The 24,478-nt window shown below is 52.9% G+C and overlaps 1 protein-coding gene across 1 annotated transcript; it reads right to left on the bottom strand.

Annotated features, from left to right (window-relative positions):
- Positions 1-651: 651 nt before the first annotated feature.
- Positions 652-12,071, bottom strand: LOC113909436 (chymosin-like). The gene is made up of 9 exons (XM_027570569.1): positions 12,010-12,071; positions 9,417-9,567; positions 8,435-8,552; positions 6,973-7,091; positions 4,639-4,838; positions 3,028-3,141; positions 2,159-2,303; positions 1,534-1,632; positions 652-789 (listed from the first exon to the last, which is right to left on the bottom strand). Exons 1-9 carry the CDS (start codon positions 12,069-12,071, stop codon positions 652-654), a joined length of 1,146 nt encoding a protein of 381 aa, XP_027426370.1.
- Between the last annotated feature and the right edge of the window lie 12,407 nt (positions 12,072-24,478).

The following is a 24,478-nucleotide window of genomic DNA, read 5'->3' as shown; positions in this document are numbered from 1 at the left end:
GTGAGTCAGGGTCAGAGTCTAAGACTGAGGATGGGACTTTCAGCTGTGGTTCTTCCTCATTAATGGCAACCTCAGGACCCTCAGACCTCCCTAGGTGCCTTCTGCCTATTCCAGTGTGTTCTCCAAAATGCCCTGAAGCCCTTTTCTTAACAGACCTAGAGCTTGTCTCTCCCTGGGCCAATGTTCTCTACACAGCCCCACACCCAAGCCCTTGATCCCCAGGTAGAAGCGTCACCTTGCAAAGGTCTCTTTTATTGTACCCTTTCCCCAGAAAGACCGAGTGGGAGAACACAAAGGCAAGACAGGTCTTGCTTTTACCTGACCTAAGCTTGAAGTGGCCAAATCCCTTGTGAAAGTCTCCACCCACCAACAGTGTCCCCAACCCTCCCCCACCCATGTAGCCCCAATGCCGCCGGACACCACGTGATGCCACCGGACACCACGTGATGCCACCGGACACCACGTGATGCCACGTCCCTACCCCCACAACGGCGCAGGGCTCTGGCCCCACAGAAGCCACACTTTGCAGAGATATGGTATTTATTAAACCATGCGCCTGAAAACCTGATCTGTATGTGTACATGTGCGTGTATGTGCATGCACGCTTGCGTGTTTGGGGCATGCGTGCGTGGTCCGTGCTCAGCGGTGCCATCAGATGGCCTTGGCCAGCCCCAAGCGGTTGTTGACCCTGTCAAAGACGCTGTAATACTCGCGGATGAAGACATCCCCCAGGATCCACAGCTGGGAATCTCCTTCACCCTGGAAGCCACTGGTGCAGAAGCCCATATCCTGGGAAAGGCAAGGCTGAGATGAAGCTGGGCCCAAACCCGGTCACCGTGTCTGTAGGTGGGCCACCCCCCCCCAACCCCCACAGTCCCTCTCCCAGCTAGCATTTCTTTTCATATCCTTGAAATCACCTTCCGAGGGAAGCAGACAAGTATCAGATTCATCCCACTCAACAGATGAAGAAATTGATATTCAGAAAATCAAGTGACTTAATGCAAAGAGAACTCGGTGGGGTCTCCTCACCCCGTTCCCCCTTACTTGTCCTCTCCAGCACCCCCCCATCCTCTCATCACCTACTGCCCTGCTGACCAGCCAGAGCAGGCCTGGGGGCCCGAGGTCTTGCCAGTTGTGTGTACTCAGGGATAGGTCAAAGCTGAGGCCAGTGGGTCAGGTGGGATAAGGGTTGGGTCCCCACAAAGCCCAGGCTGCCTACGAAAGTCCTAGAGAATGCTCCAGGCTCCTGGGCTTAGAAGCTAGAGCAGTAGATGGGGTTCCCACAGGGGCTGTGGTCCTGCCTACCCCACCCTCCCTTAGGTTGCCGGGCTCTATACTTTCTGTCTGCCCCATTTCTCCCAGGATGAGGCTGTATTGGCCACAGATGAGGCCCGAGGACAACAGGGCCCCACTCAGAAAGGCCAGTTCGTCTAAATGCACCTCCTGCATTCTCCCACTTTACAACTGGCTGACTTGCCAGGAGAGAGGAGGGGGCCTAGGTGAACCTAGGCTTCCTCTCCCAGGAACTCCTACCGTGCTGGTATAGGTGGAGGGGGGCAGTGGGTACTTTTGGCCGTGGATCTCAAAGACCACCTCAGGCATGCTGCTCAGGCTCCTGCAGTTGATGTCAAACTAAAGACCAGAAGAAAGTCATCTTAGACGGGCAATGGATCTGATCAAGCTCCATGAGGCAGAGAAGGGCCAAGGCAGGACCCCCTCCTCTGCCCTGGAGTCAAGTGTCGGGGAGGGGGGTGGATGTCTGCCCACTCAGAGGACTCTAGGGAGGCCCTCAGGCCTCAAAAGAGTTACATTGAGTGGGACCTGCTGTCAGCCAACACAGGAACAGACCCCAGCTTGAGACAAAGGGGGATTGGCCTCCGTGTTTCCCCTCCAGGCTCAGCCAGAGCTCACCCAGGACCCTGGGAGTGCTTAGGAGTCAGGGGGGAAGCAAGGAGACCCGTGGGTAGATGAGGAACGAGGGGGTACAGCCGAGCTCAGTGAGTCAGGGATGCACCATCCTCCTGGGGGACAGGAGGCAGACCTCGGCCTCTGCATGAGATGGGAGAGCTCCCACAGCCATGGTGGGCCAAGCTGGAAGACCACGGTGAAGGCCTCCTGAGACATCCCAGACTCTCCAGGGAAATGGGCCTGGCCTCACCTCGCCATATTGGTCCTGTGTGGCTCCAATGGCTGTCTGGATGTTGAGGATGTCGCTGCTGGGCCCGACCAGCATGGAGGTGCCTGTGTCCAGGATGGCCTGACAGCCACCATCACAGGCCACCACCACGCCATTGACAGTAACCCTGCAGAGTGGGAAAAGGGCAGCCTCGCAGTGTGCCCAGCATCCAGCACCCCCTCCTTAGCCCCTCCCATCCTCCCCTGCCAGGATCCTCAGACAGGGAGGAAGCCCAAGCTTAAGACTCTCTGCCTCTCCCCGACCTTCAAATAAATAAATAAATCTTTAAAAAAAAAAAAAAAACCAGCGGAGTCATGTGATTAAGGGATGGAATGAGCACTAGTTGCCTAAAGGTTTGGTTTCGGGCCTCCTCCCTGCCAGTCACTTGCTGCAAGCCTTGTGCAAATTACCAACCTTCCTGACCTCGGGCTTCTCACCCACAAAACGGGTACATTAACAACCCCTTCCTTGACTTCCTCCAGGGATGGTCATGAGGTTCAGACTTGACATTAGTAAATTATAAAATGAGGATACTAGGGTGGCACCCACCTCCTAGGGTTTTAGTGAGGAATGAACAAGACAGTCCTGTTATCCTTCAGCCCAATGCCTCGCAGGTAGTAAGGGCTCAGGAAGGGCAGGGCTCTTATTAATAAAGCAGCGGGAAACGTCAGCATTCTCGCTGACAAAGCTCACTGACCTTGCAAGGGTCCAATTCAGAATCTGATGTGATGGGCTTACAGGCTCCTGCGTTGCCGCCCTTCTCAGAGCCTTGTGAGCTGATCCGCAGGCCCTGGCATCCCCATACCTGGAGGCGGGCCTGTGGCTGGGGCCCAGGGCTGCCGCTCACTCACCTGTCCACGGAGAACTGCCAGTACTCCTGCACGGTCACAGGCACCCAGTGCAGGGAACCTGTGTAGTAGGATGGGTCAATGGCTCCCAGCGTGAGCATGCTCCCCTGGCCATTCCTGAAACCAAGGAAACGCGTGTGGTGGCACTCGGACACCCGGGCTGGGTGCAGCCCCATACGGAGCGGGGCAGATGCCACTGAGACCAGGCCCCACCATCCTCCCTGCCCTCGACCCCCACCTCCACCCCGCAGGCTTTGAGTGAGCTCTCCAGGCCTCCCTGCTCTTCAGGGCTTTTCCCTGATAACAGCATCCTCTCTCTGAGCTCTGCAGCCCCCAGGCTGAGGCAGCACCTGCAGCCGGGGGGGTGGCGGGAAGTAACCATCACACAGTTCCCATGAGCACCAGGCTCGGATGGGGCCAACCACAGCTGTCACCCTGTGCCCACCCCCCTGTCCCCAGCCCTTTGGCTTCAAGTAGGAGAGAAGGTCTTCAACCATGTCCCACAGACTTTGGATTAAAACTGCCCCCCTCCACCCCTCTCTTCCTGCTGGGGCTTTCCTCGCGGCCAACAAGCATGGGCGCACTAGTGTCACCTGCTCCACTCCGAGGCTTTTAGTTCCTAGACCGCAGCAAGCTCTGTCTCACCCCCCGGGCTCTAGCACATGCTGTCCCCACTGCCTGAAGCATGCTGGCCTCTGTCTCACCTGGCGAGCTCCCCCTCGTGCCTCAGAGAAGCTTCCCCTGCCCAGCCTGCACACGCACTTCCAACCGACTGGGTTTTCCTCAGTGCTAAGGTTTCCCTGCACCCAGATCTGCCTGCAGTGAGTGCCCTTCTCACAACTGTAAGTGTAATTGTGTGATTGCGTGTTGTCTGCTCTGCCTCCTAGAAAGTTAACTCTCAGTTTGTCTTGTTTGCTGATGTATCCCCTTCTTCTGGCATAACCTGCACATAGTAACAGCCCATAAATATTGATGGAGTGAATGAATGCATGAACGCCCCAGTGTACCCCTTGCCGGGGTGCCCTTGACCTCAGTGGCCCAGCACCTTCTTTCTCCTGAGTGTGGTGCCTTTCTCCCCATCCTGCCACCTGCCTTTCTGTCCAGCTGAGCTGCACCAACACGGGGGCAGGAGGACAGAGGAGGGAGCACTGGACTGGGAGTCAGGAGCCCTGGGCTCCATGTGTGACTTAGCCACCAGTTCCCAGGGCGACTGTCCTGCCAGGCCTCAGTTTCCTGCATAGTGAAAGAAGGCTGGACTCCTTTGGAGCCTACTCTGGAAAGTCTGTGAATCTCAGTGGCATCAACAGATGATTATGGAGGCCTGGCCACTTTGGAAAAAAGATGTTAAACGCCCCTAGGCTGAGATGGGTCAGGCTTCATGTTTTAAATGCCAGAAAGCAATGTCAGATGTTGGTCCCGTGGATTTGGGCTGCATCAGAGGCTACACTAGGGGCTTTTGGAAAAGAGGTTAAGTAAGCCTAGAAACAAGGAGAGGGTTTGCTTGGATTCTGGCCACCACCCTGGGGTTGCAGGCTCCCAAAGGGGTAGACATTCCTCAGCCAACAGACCTTGCCAGGCCATGACAGTCTGGCTCTGGCTGGGGACAGCTCCTACCTGGACAAATAAACAGAGAACAGGTCTTGGGCCACCAGGTGCTTCTGCATCATGTTGTCGAACACTGGCACTGAGTACTCGGAGGCCAGAGAGGGGTAGGCCAGCCCCAGGATCCCATCGAACTCAGAGTAGGTAAAGACGTTGCCAGGCTCCTGGGTGCTCAGGCCCACAGTCTGCTGGGAGTCCACGATATTGGAGACCTTCAAGAGAAGCCAAGTGTCCTCCACCAGGGGCCAGAGGCGGGAAGATCCCAGGGCAGGCCGGTATTGGGATCAGCCTTGTAGGCCACCCCCCACCCTCCCTCCTCCAGGCAATGTAGTTATGTGAGCTTAAGAGTGAAAAGCCCTCATTCCCCAGCTCTGTGCTGTGTTGTGAGGAAATGATCCTGGAGGGGCCAGGGACGGAGGAAGCGAGGACCCGGTGAAGGGTGCAGACAGCAGTGCTCACAGTGCAGAAGCTGGGGGGTGAGCCCAAAGAAGGGGGTGGGGTGAGAGAGGCTCCAAGGCCCCCTGCCAGCCTGCAGCCCTATCATCGGCTACACCTGGGGCATCTGCCAGGGAACACCTGGGGCAGCACAATGGACAGAAAGAACATGCACCCACTTTGCATCTAATAGACCTAGCTGGGCATCCTTGCTCTGTTGCGTGCTGACGGTGTGACCTTGAACAAGCACCTCTCTGAGCCAACACCTGCATCTCAAGGCAACGCTTGGGCCCATATAATACGAATGCTGAACCTGTATCGAGCATTTAGGAAATGTTTGGCCATTGGACATTAATGGCACTATGCTAAGGGAGCGCTACCTCCAAATCTCCTGTTAATCTGCCCACTTCCTGGAAGGCTGCTGTGCCCACCAGCCCTTTCTGAGCTCACAGGGGCCTCCAGCTTCCAAGCTGTCCCCTTATAGCCTAACCATTGTCCACACATGCAGCCAAAGTGATCTTTGAAAATGGACGTCCAGTCATGTCACCCCTTGCAACGACCCTCCAGAAGCCCCCAGTGGCACTCGGGAGGAAGCCTTTGTCCAAGAGTCCCCTCATGTGCTGACCCTGTTTTTCACACCTCATCTCATGCCTCTGAGCCCTTGACCCACACTTCTTCGCCCACGCCAATCTTCTTTCTCCTCCTCCAATGCCCCAACTTGTCCTCATTTGCACATGACCGTGCTGAGGAGGCCCTGACCCCTGTGGCTCTCTCTCCCACCCTCTGCCCAAGGTGGGCAGGTGAAGGCCACCCAGCGCACCACGGCTGAGGCCGGCAGCCTCGGACCAGGTCCTTCGTGAAGATGTGGGTTTTCCCCCCCTGAACTCAGAACCGCAGAAAAGAAAGCAAATGACTCCAGGCCTCAGAGGAAGTAGGACCCCCGGGCAAGGGATTCGCCTTCCCGGGCCCCCTGTCTGCTGGGACCACCTCAGCCGGTGGCTCTGGGGCCTCCGCTGTCTGGCGCCGACCCCTGGGGAGGCCTGAGCTGGGTGGGCACCTGCCCTGCCAGTGGACGAGGCTGAGGCAAGGGCCATCAGCAGAGAGGAGCCGTGTCCCTTCGGGCTCAAAGCAAACGAGCCTTCAGCCACATCCAGGAAGAATTCCAGGAAGACGGAGGTGATAAGCCCCAGGGGATGCCGCTTGATTTTTAGTCTTGGACAGTGGGTGAGGAAGGAAAGCAGGAGGCTGATGTGTACTGAGCACTTCCTATGTGTCCACCACGGTGTTGAGTACTTTAGAAGCCAAAAAGCGGCAAAAGGCAGGGGAACCCTTGTCCAGAGGGCACAGATGCTCCCTGACTGAAAGGAGATGCTGCTCCATGGCGCCTGGGCAGAGGACTCGCCTTCCCGGGTGAAGGAGTGAGCGTAAGCCCAGGGCACCACTCAGAGAGTCGGGGCGTGGGTCTGACACTCAGCTCCCAGCCACCAGCTGTGTGATTCCCGCAGGGGACCAACCCCTGGGCACTTCAGTTTCCTCGTCTGCACAATGGGTTAAAGTACCTTCCTAAGAACTCAGTTCACAATGAGATCCCACAGATGACACTGGGGAGCTCGGTGCTGGCACAGGCTCGGGATTTGGAACCAACTATGGCCAGGACAGATGAAAAAGGATGGGGAAGGTGGACACGGGGCACGGAGAAGCCTCTCAGGGGGGACTCTGGGGTCTGGCATGGGAAGGAGAAGAGGGAAGGATGAGCCACAGTCCCTGTTGCCTAAGATCCCTCCTAGAATCCCTACCCACCAGGCCCCCCAGGGGCAGGACGCAGAGGGCCTCTCCGCCCCGGTTGGAGGCACGGCCCGCCAGAGCCTGGGTGTCTGCGTGGCAGCCCCACTGGCCTCAAGCCCCACTCACTGTGACGGTGTCAACGCCCAGGAAGCCCTGCATGCTGCCCGTGCCGTACTGGATGGACAGAGCCTTGTTCAGGTTCTGGAAGGTGGAGGACTTGGCCGGGTCAAAGCGGTGATGGTTTTCTGAAACACAGACCCAGGGTTGGTGAGGCCTGTAGAATCTTCTTGTCTCTGACAGTGCCCACCAGGGCTGAGACCCTCACTGGGTCTTGTGAGAATGTGGTCTACATACTAACCATTCTCACTGCAGAAAATAAGCAGCCCACTCTCTCTTGATCCCCCACAGTCTGGTAAAGAAAAATTATCTTGTGCTGCTCCACCCGCCTCTCGGAACCCCAGTGCTACCTGTGTAGCTTCCAAACAAAATAAGAAAGAAAAAAGCCATCCCTGTGGTTTCCATTGACTTGTCACTTTTACCAGCTTTGTAACCTTAGGCAAGACTCTTTTCTTCTCTGAACTTTGCTTCCTTCTCTGGTAAAGGGGGATAATAAGAGCACCAATCTCCCAGGATTGTTGGAGAAATAAATTATTAACATGTATTAAATTAAATTATTAACATGTATTAAACGTTTACTCATCACTAGTTATAGAACCTGTCACTTTATTCCCCCAGCACCCACTGGCATATCATAGCCCCATTTTATAGAAAGGAGAACTGAAGACCCCGGAGGGTCAGCAGCTTGTCTTGCTTCCTGATAAAGACTAAATAAATAAGTAAATATCAGCGCTCCTGGGTGGCTCAGTAGGTTAAGCATCTGCCTTTGGCTTAGATCACGATCCCAAGGTCCTGGGATCGAGCCCTGCATTGGGCTCCCTGCTCAGCGGGGAGTCTGTTTCTCTCTCTCTGCCTGCCGCTCCCCCAGCTTGTGCTCTCCACTCTCTCTCTCGTGCTCTCTCTCAAATAAATAAATAAAATATTTTTAAATAAATAAATAGCCTAAGCTTCCCTAATTTCCAACTGGTGCTTTATACATCAGACCCATGATTTGCACACCTTCTCAATCTGTGAGCAGTTGGAAGGGCTGAGCAAGGAGATGGGGCACAACCGGGAGGCTGGGAATGTCGAAGCAAGCTCTCCTGTACCCACGTTCTCCCCAGCACGCTGCAACTCAAGAGCGGTGGCCAGAATCTAAGCAAACCCCCTCCTTGTTTCCAAGCTGACCCAACCTCTTGTCCAAAAGCCCCCAGTGTAGCCTCTGATGCAGCCCGAATCCACGAGACCAACATCTGACATTGCTTTCTGACGTTTAAAACATGAAGCCCGACCCCATCTCTGCCTAGCGGCATTTAACATCTTTTTTTCCAAAGTGGCCAGGCCTCCATGGTCATCTGTTGATGTCACTGAGATTCACAGACTTTCAGAGTAGGCTCCAAAGGAGTCCAGCTTTCTCCTTTCACTACGCAGGGCTGACAGTGGCCCTGGGGTCTGAGCCTGGAGGGGCGGGCTGGAAAGGGGGGTCACTCACGGCAAGCATAACTCTTGCAGTAGACAGAGGGCACCCAGAGGTCCGAGGAGCCGGTGTCAAACACCACGGTGAATTCCTGGGGCGGGGTCCCGATGTAGATCTTCCCAAAGTACTGACACTGGGGACAGATAGCAGGGGGTCAGGGGTGGGGAGCGCAGCATAGGGATAAGGGTCGATGCTTGGCATGGAGAAAAGGGGAAGAGGGGGAAATGAGGATCACTGGGGAGGGTTCTCCATCTCCAGCGGCCACACTGGGCTCCCCCCTCACCCCCCACCCAGCTGTGCTGGCCTGCCCCTCCCACAAGCCCTACAACCACCGCTGGAATCAGCCCCAGAAGCAGACATGAGACCAAAACATCAGCACTTCCCGGTAGGAAGACTGGGCCCTGCCTGCCAGGGGCAGGGACATAGAGATGGGACACCAGTGAGGTACGGACCCCAGATCCCAACCGAAGCTGTCCCTGCCACCCCTCCTGGCCAGCCTCCCCATGTGTCAGAACTTAGGTCGGGGCAGGGGTGAGCATGACCTAGATAAGGCAATGAGAGCACAGGAAAGACAAGCCTGGCTCTTTATTGCCAAGAGTGACAGATGAGGGAGAGACAGGCTCCAGGAAGGAAGAGGGCACCAGGGGCGGCTATAGATGGCACCAGAGCCCCATCCCTGCTGAGTCCAGACTAAGACATAGGTCCTCTGGGCTGGGAGAAACAGGCATGGGGATGCACCTGGGAGCAAATTACGTGCCCCCGAGGGATGTTGTCTGCAGGTTGCCTGAGCTCAGACCCTTCTGGCAGTGACCTTCAGAGCCTCACCTTTGCCGGGTCTGCTGGCCCCGTGCAGAGCTGACTGAGGGGCGGGGGGGTGGCCTCCACAGCCCGTGGGGCTCCATGATTCCTAGAAGGGGGGAAATAGGCAGGGGCCGGGAGGGGGCATCCATCACACACTGTGAGAGAAGCATTATTGGAAGGGGGCAGAGCCACTTACGTCCAGGTAGTTGGTCAAGGGCTCGCTGGCCACCTTCTCCAAGTTGGAATACTTCTTGCTGATGGAATACGGGTGTGTCTTCAGAAAGTCCTCCAGGAGCCCACGCTCCTTCAGGGCCTTTCTCAGCGACTTGCCTTTGTGCAGAGGGACCCTGAGGAGACAGGGAAGAATTCATGATGCCAGTGGGCATCTCCTCAGGGCTGCCCGGCCTCGGAGAATTGCCCAGAGACTCTGGGCTCTGTAATCTCCACCCTCACATTTTTTTAATCATAACTCAAAGGTAAAATTAGATTTCTACATCAGTTCACAATTCAGTGCTTACCCTTACTAAACACGATCCGCTCTGATGTTCCCTATTCCTTTCTCTTTTCTTAATGCTGGCGGAGACTCAACGGATGTATTTTATAGCCTGCTAATAAGTTTCGCAACTCCGAGGTTTGAGAGACACAGTATCATTCGTTCAGTCTCCAAATTCTTGCTGCCTGCCTGCCAGGGGCCAAACATCGTATGGAGCCCAGGACTACAGCCTTTGCCGTCTGGGAGCAGGCTGTCTGGAGAGGAAATGATGTCCGCCACACTCTGCTAAATGCTGTAAAAATGCTCCCTCCCTTGCGACCCCTGTGATTGGCTCTCTGGGTAGCCTAAAGTGTGTGGAAATTCTTCAGAGAGTTTCAGTACAGATTGTGGTCCTCAGGGAGCTTCTGATAGAGTTTAGGAGTTGGATGATGGAAGCAAATCAACAGAAGAGCATCGAGAGGGAGAGAACAGCAGAAGGGTTCTAGACCCTACTCTGCAGGCTGTGGCCCCTGGAGTAGGCTCCCCCTGCCCCAAGGCCCTCTGAGCTTCAGCTCTGTCTCTGCAAAATGGGCGACCTCCTTCCTTTCCAGCCTCTCTCCAGCCCTGCCTTTGACCAAACCGAGTAGCTTCACCTCTCTGGTTCCTAGTTTCCCCTCCTGTAGGTTGAAGGAATACAGGCTGATGATCCTGGTGTCCCTCCAGTTCTAAGGGCCATGCGGTCCTCCTCTGCGGGGCTGATTTAAGGACAAGCGGAGACCGCGGCTATGAAAGTGCTTTGAGAGTAATAAAATGGCAGGAGTTTTAAGACCCTCAGAGAAAAGTGGGTTTTCTCGTGTTGTTCACATGCCAAACAGATCCCATATGGAACAGCCCTGTATGTGAATTATGGTCTCTCCTCTGGTGCCTCCCTCCCCCAGCCTTCAAGTGTGGCTTCAGGCAGGGCCCAACAGAAATAAAAGGTCCTCAAGATGTTTCTCAGCCTTTGTCTCTGATGCTAGAAAAGGAAGGAGGCTCCCAGGCCCAATTCTTCAGCTACCCTTTCCTGTGTCCCCCATGTCCAGGTCCCCAAAGCGTTCTGCTTGCTGGCCTCCTGCTCCCACTCAGCTCAGCACCCACTCACGGAATGCCTGGTGACCCCCACAGCAGCAGCTTCTTCTCCCCTGAGCTGCTGTGTCCAGTATGAGGCCCCAGAGATCCTCCCTCAGAGGGGCGCCGACAGCCCACTGCCCCACGCCGAGAACCGGGAGGCTCCAACCGCATGGAAACCTCCATTCCCCCAGTGCTGCCCCCAGTCCCTGCACTGAGATCACCCGATGCCTGGTTAGAAAGAACTTCACTTTCAAGACACAAGGAGCTCTGACTGGGCCCTTTTCAGGGATCCAGCTTCCCAGGGACGGATTCAGGTTACCCCAGGCTCATGGCTTGATGGAGCTCGAGCCTGGGAACCGGAGATAGTGTGATTTTGTGGCAAGAGCATAAGTCCACTTGGGACCAAGTCCTAGCCCCTCCATTATGAACCATGTGGCCTTGGGTAGCTCAGGGACCCTCCCCGAACAACAGCTTCCTCATCTGTAAAATGCAAATAATAATACCTACCTAATCCAGGAGGTTTCATGGCACCTAGCAGCAAGCAGCTCAAGAAATATCAGTTATGGGGCACCTGGCTGGCTCAGTCGGTAGAGCATGTGACTCTTGATCTTGGGGTCATGAGTTCAAGCCCCATGTTGGGTATAGAGATGACTTTTTTTAAAAATCATTTCAAACAAAAGTATCAAAAAAAGAAATATCAGTTATTAATTTTGGAGGAAAACTTGGGAATCTCACCCATAGAGGGAACTTTACTTTGTTTAAGAAATGCATACATAGCTCTTATCATGTGCCAGGCACTATTCAAAGCATTTTACAAATACCAACTCGTATATTCCTCATGACAATCCTGCAAGATGGATGCTGTCTCTTACCCTGCTTTTGCAACGGAAGAGGAAATAAGGCACAGGAAGTCAGGTTAGTGATGGAGCTGGGGATCGAACCACAGGCAGTTTGACTCCAGAAGCCAGGCCCTTAATTTCCCAGGCTGCCCATCTGACCCTGTGTTGCTGCTCACCACCCCTGCAGTGGTGGGGGCATACTTTGAGGGAAAGGTTCCAAATGAGAAGGCAAGACTATCCTGGGAACCCGAAGCAGGGCCTCTGACGATTCCATGGGGGCAAGGGGGGAAGACCCACAGGAGAGACCCACCCAGAGCAGGTGCCTGTGACACCCTACGCCCCCCCAACCCCGGGCGCCTGACACCCACCTGGAGATCCCACCGCCCTGGGAGAGGGCAAAGACTGCAAGTAGCACCACGAGACACCTCATCCTGGACTGCGGGCTGGCCACTGCTGGAGCCAGTCCCCCTTCCCACAGCCTTTATAGAGAGTGCTGGGTCCCCTCTGGCTGCAAGCCCGGGCTGCAGAGATGACCCCCTGACTTCGGGCTGCTCCACAAACACATTAAGATAGTACCCTGAGTACCCAACACCCACTGCGATAAGAGCCCCACACTCCACCACTTCGGGACTTCAAAGCCAAAGGGTACACATGCTTGATCTTTAGGCTTGGAAATATTACAGAGGCCTCCCCAACTGATTTCCCCTTCCAAACAGGACTTCTTGAGCTAACACAGATGGGGCCACCGCCAGAAACCCTTCTCGTGTTCCCCCTGGTGGTCTGTAAAGAGGTTTCTTGGCAGCAGACCCCTCTCCTGCCCTAGCTGCCTCTCCTCCCTGGGCCTGACTTCATAGGGAGCCTGCAGCCTGCCCCGTCCAGGAATCTCCAGCTCAGTGCTCCCGGGCCCACGTTCCAGGGAACACTCCGTCTACTCCAGAGGCAGAGAGTGCTCCTTCAATCCATCACCCCGGTCTAAGAGAGACAGCAGGCCCAAGACTCCTGTACCGTCTGGGCTATGTCCCCTGGTTCTATGTTATTCAGAAGGTGGGGGGTAGATGTCAGATCCCATGAGCCCCTGGGGGGGCTGTCGAGGGTGAACAGGGAAAGTGGATGTGTGTCACACACACAGAGAGGAAGGAGGATATGGCGCCATGGTCAGATTTCGGCAACAGGTGAGGCCAAGAGGCGGCACCCTAGTCCCACACAGAGGCCTAGGCCGAGCTTCTCAGAAGGATACATGCAGGGCTTTGTGATGAGTAGACGGCCCCCGAGAGAGAATTAGGGCAAAAAGGGAAACAAAGGCTCAGCCACAGAAGGGGTAGAGAAAACCACATCCCAGGGTGAGGCGAGGCTATAAACTGGAAAGTCAGGATCAAATCAGGATTCAGCAGGGCCTTTGGGGCCACAGGTGTGTGGGAGAGTGTGTCCCTGCGGGACAGATGTCTGGGGAGCAAGGGACAGAGAGGGCAGGCTGGGTAGCCAAAGAGGCGGGCATGCGGTAGGCCCCGGACACAGGGGCACGCGAAGAGGGACAGACCCAGAAGTTTCCTGTATTTGATGAGGCCCACCAACAGGGGAACTGAGAGTTTTATGGCAGGAGCTAGGAAGACAGCCAGATGGGATCCTTCCCATGGCAATGCCCCACCCAGCCAACCTCGTCCCTCCTCAGAAGGCCTGTGTGTTCCGGTCCCAGCGGCCCTGCATCTGAGTGGGCTTTCCTACCCCACACCTGTAGATGTAGATGCACACAGTAGATGCTCACTAACCATTTGGTTAAGCAAATAAGTGAATGAACGGTCTTGCCAGCACTCTGAAAGCACAGCAGGGCCCCGTCTTTATGGCGAGCTACAGATGACTAGACAGAGACTCAGAGAGGTTGATGGACTTGCCCCTGAGGAAGAAGACCTTGAACTGTCACAAGAGCCCTGGTCTGACACACTACACACAGCCCCCTGGGGCCCGGCATGCTATGAGAATCTCATGAGTTTGCAATATCAAGTCTGGGGCGGTTCTGCTTGGGACAGGCATGCTTGTGTGCAGCACCTGGGGCCGGGCCCCTCCGGGGTCAACACCACCACGTCAGAGCACTGGAGCACTCTGCTCCGCATCCCCACGGGCCCAGCCTGACCCAGCAGCAAACACTCCTGAACAATGAGCCTGGCAAGTCAGGCTCAGCCATCCCTCCCGCTGGAAGGTGACCCTCGAAGCCAAAAACTAAAGATCCCTTAGCACTGGTTGCTCTGGGTTTACTCAGGGGATTGGGATCCTTCTAACAGCATTCAAGTGCGCGCTATCAGGAATGCTGTCCAGGCTGCTCAGAGCATCAGAACTGCTTATCCACGGGGGCAAGGCATGAACTGCCAAAAGCTTTTAGAAAAACCGTGATAAGATTTCATCACCGGCTACCCAGCACCAGGTGGGGACGACTCCCCTTGGTCTAGGTTCTTTGTGCCTGGGGACTGACCCACAAAAGTGGCTAAACCAAATCAGGGCCTGGGGATGACCTGTTCTGGGTTACCCACGCCCACCATGATCTCCACTCAGACATAAGCAGCCTCAAAGCTGGTTCGATGCAGGATCTTCAATGTGCTCACGAGGGCCACAGAGATATGGAGCTGGTGTCATTTCCACGCCTGGAGAGCCCACAGCTGGGTGGGGACAGATAAGACCCCATATGTGTGACCCTGCTGTGATAAGCAGTATGGGGGGATCCAAAGGGACAAACATCTTCCACGGCAAGGAGCCAGCTGACAGGGGAGCGTGGCTTCTGGAAAGGGCATGACTGTCTTGGGTTTCAATCCTGGGTCTGTCTGCCACGTGGTGGTGTGGCCTTGAGCAAGTCCCTTTACCTCTTGGTGCCTCAGTTTCCTTTTCTGACACTGAGAAGCTCATGGGAGGATCAAAGAGAGGACAGTCCAGTGCTGCCGTGTGTTAGGGCTTCTACAAATCTGAGTCATAAATGACTGCCATTGTGTGACTTTGAATGTTTCAAGGCACCACCCCCCGAAGCCTCAAAATGTGGGATTCACAAGCTCCTGGAGCTGGTCTGAAGCTCAGGTATGTACAGACCATCGGTTCTTTTCCTGTTCTAGAAATCAACTGAATTTCTGTGTCGTCCCTGCAGGTTGGGGGCAAATTAATCTTAGCCATTTTTACATAGTGCCCCACAGATATGCTTTGGCACCCATGACTCTCCAGCCTGCTGAGTTTGGGGCAAGGGGGGGCAGTGCTCAGTAGTCTTTCTTCGCCCCTGTCTGGGCCCCTGTTGCCTCCATGCCTCGCCTGGGCCAACCCAGCCTTCTGGAAGCTGCCTTGGTCACACTCCCCAAGATGGACCACACATTCCCTCCTCTCTGGTCTTGCCACCCCGCTGGACCACCACCAGGAAGCAGACTCCAGGTCCCTACCACTCAGGACCTGCCTGTCTCCCTACCCCCCACCTCTTCCTTCTACACCCTCCGAGGAACCCTGAGTTCCCCTCTGGCTTAGGCTTCAGGCCACAACATCCTGAGCTGGAGGTCCTGCAATTCACCTCTGGTTTCTGCCCTGCCCACATCTTCCCACAGCATTGGCTTTTCCTTTCCTGAGGAAAAGAGAAAGGAGAAAATGAGAGGATTTTTTAAAAATCATAAATCAGTATCTCCAAATATTGCCCAGCCATACTACCATAAACAGGTATCGTGCGCTTACCTAGTGCCAGACCCTGTGCATCAGCCCTTTAAAATACCTCCAAGATACAGACAAGTGAGCCGGAGTTTGGAAAGCTCGACGGATCTTCCAAGTCACTCAGCTAACAGCAAATGGATTTGGAATGCAAACTTGGGTCTGTTTGGTCCTGGACGGCACATGCTCTCAGTTGGACCACGTGACTCTCACAGCACCAAAGTTCTGCACGTCAGCAAAGAGGGCCACACTGGGTCCACACTTGACGAGTCTCAGGCTGAAGATGAAGAGGTCCTGGGGTCTTTAATGCAGGACCCAGGAAGAGCATAGTCTCAACTGGGAGAGACCTTGAGAGGGAAGAGACCTGGAAAATGCATCAGAAGGCTGCCCTGCACACCACCCTTCTCCCTTCCTGCCCCCTAGTGATCTCTGTGAGTGATATACTGGCCTGTCTACCATCCACGGTCAGCAGAACTTTGTGGGGAGAATAGCTCCCAGCCTCCAAAAATGTACTTCTACTTGTTCTACAGTAAGCACCCTAGCCCTGGAAAAATCTGTCCAATGCATCATGGAATTGCCAGGTCCTCTTGGGAGAAAGGTAGGGTGGGGGTCCCACCCTGCACACGGGAAAGCATGTTATTAGTTATGGGAAACTGCAATGGGGAAGCCCATCCAGCTTCCTGAAAGGGACGGGAAGAAGTAGGAAGGAGTCAAGGCTGTCCCCACATGCGGATGCAGGACTCTGGGCACTCAGCCAGATCCGGTCTCTAGATCATTGTGTCACGCATCTTCAGACCATGTTTTGCTTTATAAATATAGTTCTAAGGAATCACTAGATAGTTGGGGGAGAAGGCTTGGTCAAAATTTTAAGTAATAGTGTTGTATTGATGTCAATTTCCCAGCTTTGATATTTGTACTGATTCTTATTTTAGAAAATGTCCTTGATTTGGGGGACACACCAAAGTAAAGGAATATTGTGTCTGTAAGTTCTAACAGAGTTTCTCACAGATCAGAAAATTTACAGGGAGAGAAAAGAGAAAAAAGCAAACGTGGTAAGGTGTCAACATTTGTGATGTCTGGGGAAGGTATACAGGAATTCTTTGTCCTGTTTCTGTACATTGGAAATTATTGATAAATAAAAGGATTTTAAAAATTGAAATAACTCAAACACCTCTCCAAAGAAATTCCATATTTACCAGTTTGACCCATGGCATCCAGCACTTCTAGAAGGAGGAGGTTGGAAACCAAACCACATCAGAGCAGCCCAGGACCCTGCTCCAGAGAAAGCCCTCCAGCTGAGGCTGCAGGGAAGGGGGCGCACAGCTGGCCCTAAATCCCATTCTGGACAGTTTTTCAGGTGGGGAGGTGAAAAGAGGAAGAAAATAGAATGAGGGAGGGGAAGAATGGGATGGAAAAGTTCTCTGGTGGAAATCAGGCCTCTCCCAATGGTGCCTGCACCTCTCCATGGTGCCTACGCCTCATGACCGAGCAAGGCAGTGCTCAAATGGGACGCTGAAGGTGGACCTGGGGAACTCGAGGCCATTGCAGAACAATGAAAGAGAATCACAGTGTCACGCATCTTGAGATCATGAAAGCTTTATAAATACAGTTTTAAGGAATCATTAAATAGTTGGAGAAGAGGACCTGGTCCAAAATTTCAGCTTCAAAAATTTTGTGACACTGGACTCGGCAATGATTGCTTGTATATGACACCAAAAGCATAAACAAAAAAAGAAAGAAAATAGATATATTAGACTACACCATAACGAAAGACTTGTGCTTCAAAGGACACTCCCGGCAGAGTGATAATGCAACTCACAGGATGGAAGAAAATATTTGCAAATCAAGTATCTGATAAGGAGTTAATAGCCAGAATATATCAAGAGTTCCTACAACTGAACAACAGACAAAAAACAAGTAACTCGATTACAAAAGGGGCAAAGGACTTAAAGAGACATTTCTTCCAAGAAGATGTACCAATGGCCAACAAGCACATGAAAAGATGCTCAACATCGCTCATCACTAGGGAAATGCAGATCAAACCACGACGAGATATCAGCTCACACTCATTAGGATGGCTGCTATCAAAACAAACAAACAAACAAAAAAACAGAAAATAACAAATGTTGGCAACAATGTGGAGAAATTGCAACTGTTGTATATTATGGCTGAGAATGTAAAGCCTTGCAGTCATGATGGAAAACAGTGTGGCAGTTCCTCAAAAAAATTAAACAGAATTACCATATGATCCAGCAATTCTACTTCTGGATGTATACCCAGAAGCACAGAAATTAAAATCTCAAAAAAGATACTCGTACACCCATGTTGATGGCAGCATTATATACTAGCCAAAAGGTGGAAGCAACCCAAGCCTCCATCCACAGCTGGATGACTGGATAAACAAACTGTGGTGTACACATACAACAGAATATTATTCAGCCTTAAAAAGGAAAGAAATTCTGACACATGCTACAATATGGATGAACCTTAAGAATTATACCAGGTGAGGGGCGCCTACGTGCCTCAGTCGGTTGAGCGTCCAACTCTTGATTTTGGCTCAGATCATAATCTCAGGATCGTGGGACTGAACGCCACCCCCCTTCCCCCCCACCCCCCGTGGCTCAGTGCTGGAGATTCTCCCTTTCCCTCAGCCCCTCCCCCTGCTCATGCTCTCTCTCTCTCTCACTCTCTCTCTCTCTCTCAAATAAATAAGTAAATCTAAAAAAAAAAAAAAGAACAATATACCAAGTGAAAGAAGCCAACCTCAAAAGCACAAATACTGTATGATTCCCCTTATATGGAGTACTTAGAGTAGTCACATTCAAAGAGACACAACGTGGAATGGTGGTTGCCAGGGGCTGGCAGGGAGGGGGAAATGGAGACTTCCTGTTTAATGGGTGTAGAGTTTCAGTTTTGCAAGATGAAAAGAGTTCTGGAGGTAGATGGTGGTGATGGTTGCATAACAATGTGAACGGACTTCATGCCGTAGAACTGTACACTTAAAAATAGCTTAAAGCGGGTGGGGGGGAATCGGAGGGGGAGATGAACCATGAGAGACTATGGACTCTGAGAAACAAACTGAGGGTTCTAGAGGAGAGGGGGGTGGGGTGATGGGTTAGCCTGGTGATGGGTATTAAAGAGGGCACTTATTGAATGGAGCACTGGGTGTTATACGCAAACAATGAATCGTGGAACACTACATCAAAAACTAATGATGTCATGTATGGTGATTAACATAACATAATAAAATTTTTAAAAAGTAAAAAAAATGGCTTAAATGGGTAACTTTTCTGTTGCATATATTTGACCATAAAAAAACTGAAGTTTACTTGTAAACAAAAAGAAATACCCTCTTGTGAACCAAATAGAAAATGTAATACACATCTCTTTACAACTCACCATCTGAGAGATGGATGACTTCACATGTCACATCCTTTCTTTGAACGTCTGGAAAACCTGCCCCTTCCTGGTATGCTTGGCCCAAGGACTTGCATCCTTGTAGAAAGGGAAGGACCTGGGGTCTGAGTCATGGGGTTTTCAAAACTGGAGAACTTGGCCATGTCTACTACATGGCATTCAGTCCCTGCGCCTCCCTATACCCTTCGTTAGGTGATCGCCAGTCTCATGATCCTCACTCGTAAACATCTTCCACCTCGTAGGGTTTTTGTGATGATCAATGAGACCATGTAAAGTACATGGTAGACAGCCGGCACTCAGTAATCACCAGCTCCTATTATTATGCTCTTCTCCAATCATCCCCAAAACTATTCAGAGTAGGTATTATTACCTATATTCTACAAATGAGGGAAATGAAGCGGAAAGAGGTTAAGTCACTTACCCCATTCCCAGATCAGAATGTGGTGGTGCCAGGCTTTTAATCCAGGACCCATGAGCTTTCTACTCCACCCTTCTCGAGCTTCATTTAACAGAGGAGAGACCTAAGGCTCAGCGACATTGGCAAGGGGAAAAACTCAGAGGCTGACTGGCCGGGCGGGTAACACAGAAGAGTCTGGTAAGCAGTGTGAGAAAAATCATCTGCCAAGATTCTACCAAAATAGTCTTTGTTTTCACTCCACCGTGGGTTAGGCATATAACATAATAGGAGCCTCCATGATACTGATAATTGTGTTTCCGATTCTGATTTTTAAAATAAATACCAAAAAATAGAAATTTTCAATTCACTTAATTCTCTTCCAAAAAAAAATTTTTTTTCAGGGCACCTTGGGTGGCGCAGTTGGTTAAGCGACTGCCTTTGGCTCAGGTCATGATCCTGGAGTCCCGGGATCGAGTCCCGCATCGGGCTCCCTGCTCAGCGAGGAGCCTGCTTCTCCCTCTGACCCTCCCCCCCCTCTCATGTACTCTCTCTCTCTCATTCTCGCTCTCTCAAATAAATAAATAAATCTTTAAAAAATAAAAAAATAAAAAATAAATAAAAAATTTTCAGCACGATGCATGCCAACGGTGTGCGGACCCAACACATTATCTGCAGGTCCGATGCAAACCCCAGAGGCAGGTGTGGTGGAGGCCCCCACGAGTGCTGGGTTCAGGGAATGTCTACACTCCCACCAATGAATGGCTACCCCAACCACCAGTGCCTTCATGCCACCATGGGAACCCAATGCAGGGATGCCAGAACTTTCCATTCTCCAAGAGATGCAGAAAATGCGGCCTCTGGGGGAAATGTACCAACTTCCAAATAAAGGTGACCCTTTATTTTGATACCATGCAGACAAAATAAGGCAGGCGTGCAGGCAAGCCCTTCAGTGTTGGGCTCCAGTAGGAAGTCGCGTGGTTTATTGGCAGAACTCAGACAAAAGAGAAGCTCTGGCTTCGAAGACTCCAATGAAGCCCGCCAGTGGTTTTCCCCAGCCCAAGAGCAAGAGGCACAGCAGAGAGGATGGACAGAGGGAAGGAAGTGCAGGATGCCCAAACCTGACAGTCTCAGCCTACAGAGTCAGGACGACAAGCAAATCTTTGTAGGGTTCACTTATATTCAGCGTTCACTAATTTTCCTCAGTCAGATCTTTGCCTGAAGCTACATCCAAAGATTTTCTGCAACCCCTCCTCCTGGATGGGACGATGCACACCATCCAGCCACATTAATTAAAGAGGACTTTTTTCCTCTGAGGTGAATGAGTGTTAAAAATATCAAATATTAATCACTGGCAACATTAATTTATAATAATGCTTGTCTCCCTCTCAACTTCCACAGCGACATCTGGCCTGACTGCTTTGAAACTGACACCTACTCCATCGCGGGAATTATAAATAGCCTGAGTTCAAATCTTCACCTTGAACCAAACAGACGGGCTCCATGGGGTGGTTTACAGAACGAAGACGGCTGCAGTGTGCGGTGAAGTCCTGGGTGGGTCTGTTTGGGATGGTGGCATTTATTGCTTTTTTTTTTTAAAGGTTTTACTTATTTATTTGACAGAGAGAGACACAGCGAGAGAGGCGACGCAAGCAAGGGGAGTGGGAGAGGGAGAAGCAGGCTTCCAGCTGAGCAGGGAGCCCGATGCGGGGCTCGATCCCAGGACCCTGGGACCATGACCTGAGCAGAAGGCAGACCCTTAACGACTGAGCCACCCAGGTGCCCCTAAAATTGTTTTTTAAAGACAGAGATTGTGGAGTGGGAGGCAGGGCACTGGAGGGGCAGGGGCAGGGAGGGGCTCTGGGCTGTTTCCTCGCTGTTGGCGGGGGCCAGCCTCACTCCCCCACCTCCCCCCACCAGCCCATTTCATGATCTGTCAGAGGCAGGCCTGGGCATAGCTGTTTTTTCCACCTTAAGTTCTCGGTCCAGCTTCCAGACTTGCCCTTGGGGATTGATCGGTGCATACACCATCCTCTGTTGAAGGGGGGCAGCACCTACTTTATGTAAACCGAATAGAAGTTCATCGCAGCCAATAGAGCACTATTGCAGGCTTGTGCAATAACCAGAGTTCACACTTCCTGTGCATTTGCCCAGGCTGGCACCACCTCATCCGGTCTCTGCAGCAATCCTGTAAAGTAAGTCCTAGTGGGAAGGCTGCTTCGCCCAGGAGGGAATGGAGGTTAGAGGAGCTGCTTTCCTGAGGTCATCCAGCTAGCAAGTAGTGGGCAGAGAGTCAGGATTCAAACCAAGTTGTAGGTCTCAGGGGTCTCCTTGCTTACTCCCTTTCCAGGGTTTCTCGAGCTGCAAAAACTCGAGCTTCCCAGGCCCCCTCTCCAGCAATTCGCATCCAGAGGCTCTAGGATGGGGCACGGGATTCTGGGGGTACCTAACAGATGATGGCCACCACCAGGGAAGTTACTCCTCATGACAACCCTGGGAGGCAGCAGGAATGACTGTCCTCATGCCTCAGATGTGGAAACGGACGCTGGGAGCTGCCTGACCCCTCAGACAGCTGAGCAGAGAATCTGAAGCTTTGGTCCCAGTGCCACCAGGTGGGATTGGACAACCAGATAGAAAGGCAGGGAGAGACAGAGCACCTCGTGGAAGGGAGAAGGCAGGTAGGAGTAGGGAGGGCAGTGTCCAGGAAGGAGGGCAGGAGATGCTGGGGGCCCCATTTTTTATTGTCTCCAGCTCCCCAGTGGCTCAGGGCATCCCTGGGGCCAGCCACCAAAGCCCCTCCTGGCCCACAAGCTTTGCGATGAGGCGGTCTCCACAGGGCTCCACCGGCCCAGGGCTTCTGGGAGGGTGCAGGCTGTCCTGGGGTGTGGTGGCCATCGGTGGGCTTCCCCATGATCCCAGGCACCCATGGAGCTTAAGGGGAGGAAGGAAATGGATATCCCAAGAGCAGACCACTGATAGTATACCTCTTAGTCATTTCACAGCTGTCCCTTGCGGTTTGGGCCCTGGGAGATCCTCCTGTCCACACAGAACTGCAGCAGGGAGCAAGAACATTCTCTCCCATCTTTCTCCAGCTGCGGCCTGGCCACCAGGCTGGACCCCATCGTCCCCAGTGTTTAGTCCCCCTGAGAACATTCCCAGGTCTTCCCTCTGAACCCACCTCACTGGGCATGCACCGGGGCCTCCTCTCTGTGTCCCTCCTTGGAGACTAAGGCGACCAGGTAGGCACACCTGACAGAGGAGGTGTATGGTCCCTTCCTGTCACCTGGGAGCAGGTGTGGCTGCTACTTACCAAGATACCTGCCCCCAGCAGGCCCCAGAGTGGGGGACCCCAGCAGAGGTCTGGGACCCATTTTTCTGTTGCCCGACTCCCTAACACTCCCACAGACACCGAGCATCCCATTTGGTCAGTCAGATCCCCGTCGCTCCCTTTTGCAGCTGGCCCCCAGCTGGGGACTGGGGAGCACCTGCGGGACACACGCAGGACATGTGTTTGCCTCCTGGCTGGGGCCCCGGGCCATCCAGCATGCCTCCTCACCTGCAGGCTTTGCAGCATCCAGGTGTGGGCCCAGCTGCTGGCCTTCAAGCACTTGGAAATTACAGCCCCTTAGAGGAGCCTCCTCTCTCTGTTCCGCTGTCACCCCTCTCCGTATTCCTCTTCCTGCTTTGCCACTCTGATGATGGAGGTTTCCTCAGGGACATTTATGCCCCCTTGGAAACCTAATTCTGGATGGATGCAGACCCAGGCATACCCACACACACACCCACTCCCCTCCCCACCTCCTGTCTTGCTAGTCCTTGTTTTAACATGAAGATCAGCTCTAGATGGATGGAACTTTTTCTTAATGGAAGCTAACCTCTCCGTCCCCCTTGAAAAGACAATTGGAATTTTCATCATAGGCCTAATTGATTTCCTCCAAAGGTTAGGGTGATCAGGTAGGACAGTGGCTCCCTGGGGGTGGAGGTGCAGGGAGGACCTGGAGCCCCTCACTGGAGAAGAGCTTGTTAGAGGCCCCTCGAATCGAGTCTCTAGGACTCAGCATTTTGGCATCTTCCTTTGCTGCTTCTATGCACATTGAAGCTTGGGAACTGCAAGTTTAGGGGGCAAATGACATTTCCTAGGACCGCCTGCTCCTGGGCGGGGGGTGGTCACCAGCCACAGTGACACCTGTCTCAGGGGACATACATGCTTTGGCTGGTTTAATTTGAACCCAATTTGAGAAGAGCCGGGATAGAATTCAGAGCCCACTCTCCTTATGCTTTTTCTAGGAAAAAAAAAATTGCATAGCGCAGTATTAAGATCACGGCCCATATTGAGCAAACATTACTTTAAAACAGTGACTCATATGTTTAAGTAAGGTATTAAGAGGCACTTAGATAAGATTTGTGTATCTATGTTCCCAAACAGGGCTGTTATTGAGCTTTGCCTACATAAACCTCTGCTTCTAAACTTCATAATATTAATAGAACCTGATCTGGACAAACTGTAATTTCTTCCTACCACATTCCAATCCTGGGAACCTGAAGCACATCCAGGAGACGCCTCCATGTAACATGGGCTTGGTGAGCCGGTTCCAGGAGGTGCAGGCTCTGGGCAGAGAGATCCCAGGGCAGGCTGTCCACGATGTTTTCATAAATAAACAAAAACGCATAAAGCATGCCCAGTATGCTTCCTCGTGCACAGCCTGTGCTAAGCACTTTGTCTCGTCAGAACTGTGCCCACAGCTTCTTACTCATCAGTGTTTCTCTCCGTGTAGACCCACTTCCTCCTCTTCATGAATCTTCGGCCCCCAAGTAAAGGTTCCCCTGTCCTCGGTAGGCCAGGGGAGGGGCTCAGGGGGCTCTGATCCCTTCTGAGAACAACACCCAGGTTTTTCTTCCAAGGTGCACTCATATTTAAATGAAACAAATGTCCCTACGATCCATGGGCCAGAGGGCCTATTGGAAAATAGGCAGAAGGGAAGATAAGAAAGAATCTTCTGGACAGAGGGCCATAAGCTGTGTCCCTCCTGTGGCCTGGGCCACGTGGTCTTCTTGAGGCCCGGGCACTGCGCTCTCAGGCCGGTAGCTGGCTGTAGGCTCCACCAGGGAACTTTGAAAGGTAGTCGAAAGGGGCCTCAGGAGAGCTGAGGGGGAAACCATGAAAATGAATAAAAGAAAGTGCCTTCAAAATGGAGTCGGGGGGGGGGGCGCGCCTAGGTGGCTCAGTCGTTAAGCATCTGCCTTCGGCTCAGGTCATGATCCCAGGGTCCTGGGATCGAGCCCTGCATCGGGCTCCCTGCTCTACGGGAAGCCTGCTTCTCCCTCTCCCACTCCCGCTGCTTATGTTCCCTCTCTTGCTCTGT

This window comes from Zalophus californianus, chromosome 4 (assembly GCF_009762305.2).
Source record: "Zalophus californianus isolate mZalCal1 chromosome 4, mZalCal1.pri.v2, whole genome shotgun sequence".
Lineage (NCBI taxonomy): Eukaryota > Metazoa > Chordata > Mammalia > Carnivora > Otariidae > Zalophus > Zalophus californianus.
This window is presented reverse-complemented; position numbering and strand designations above follow the sequence as displayed.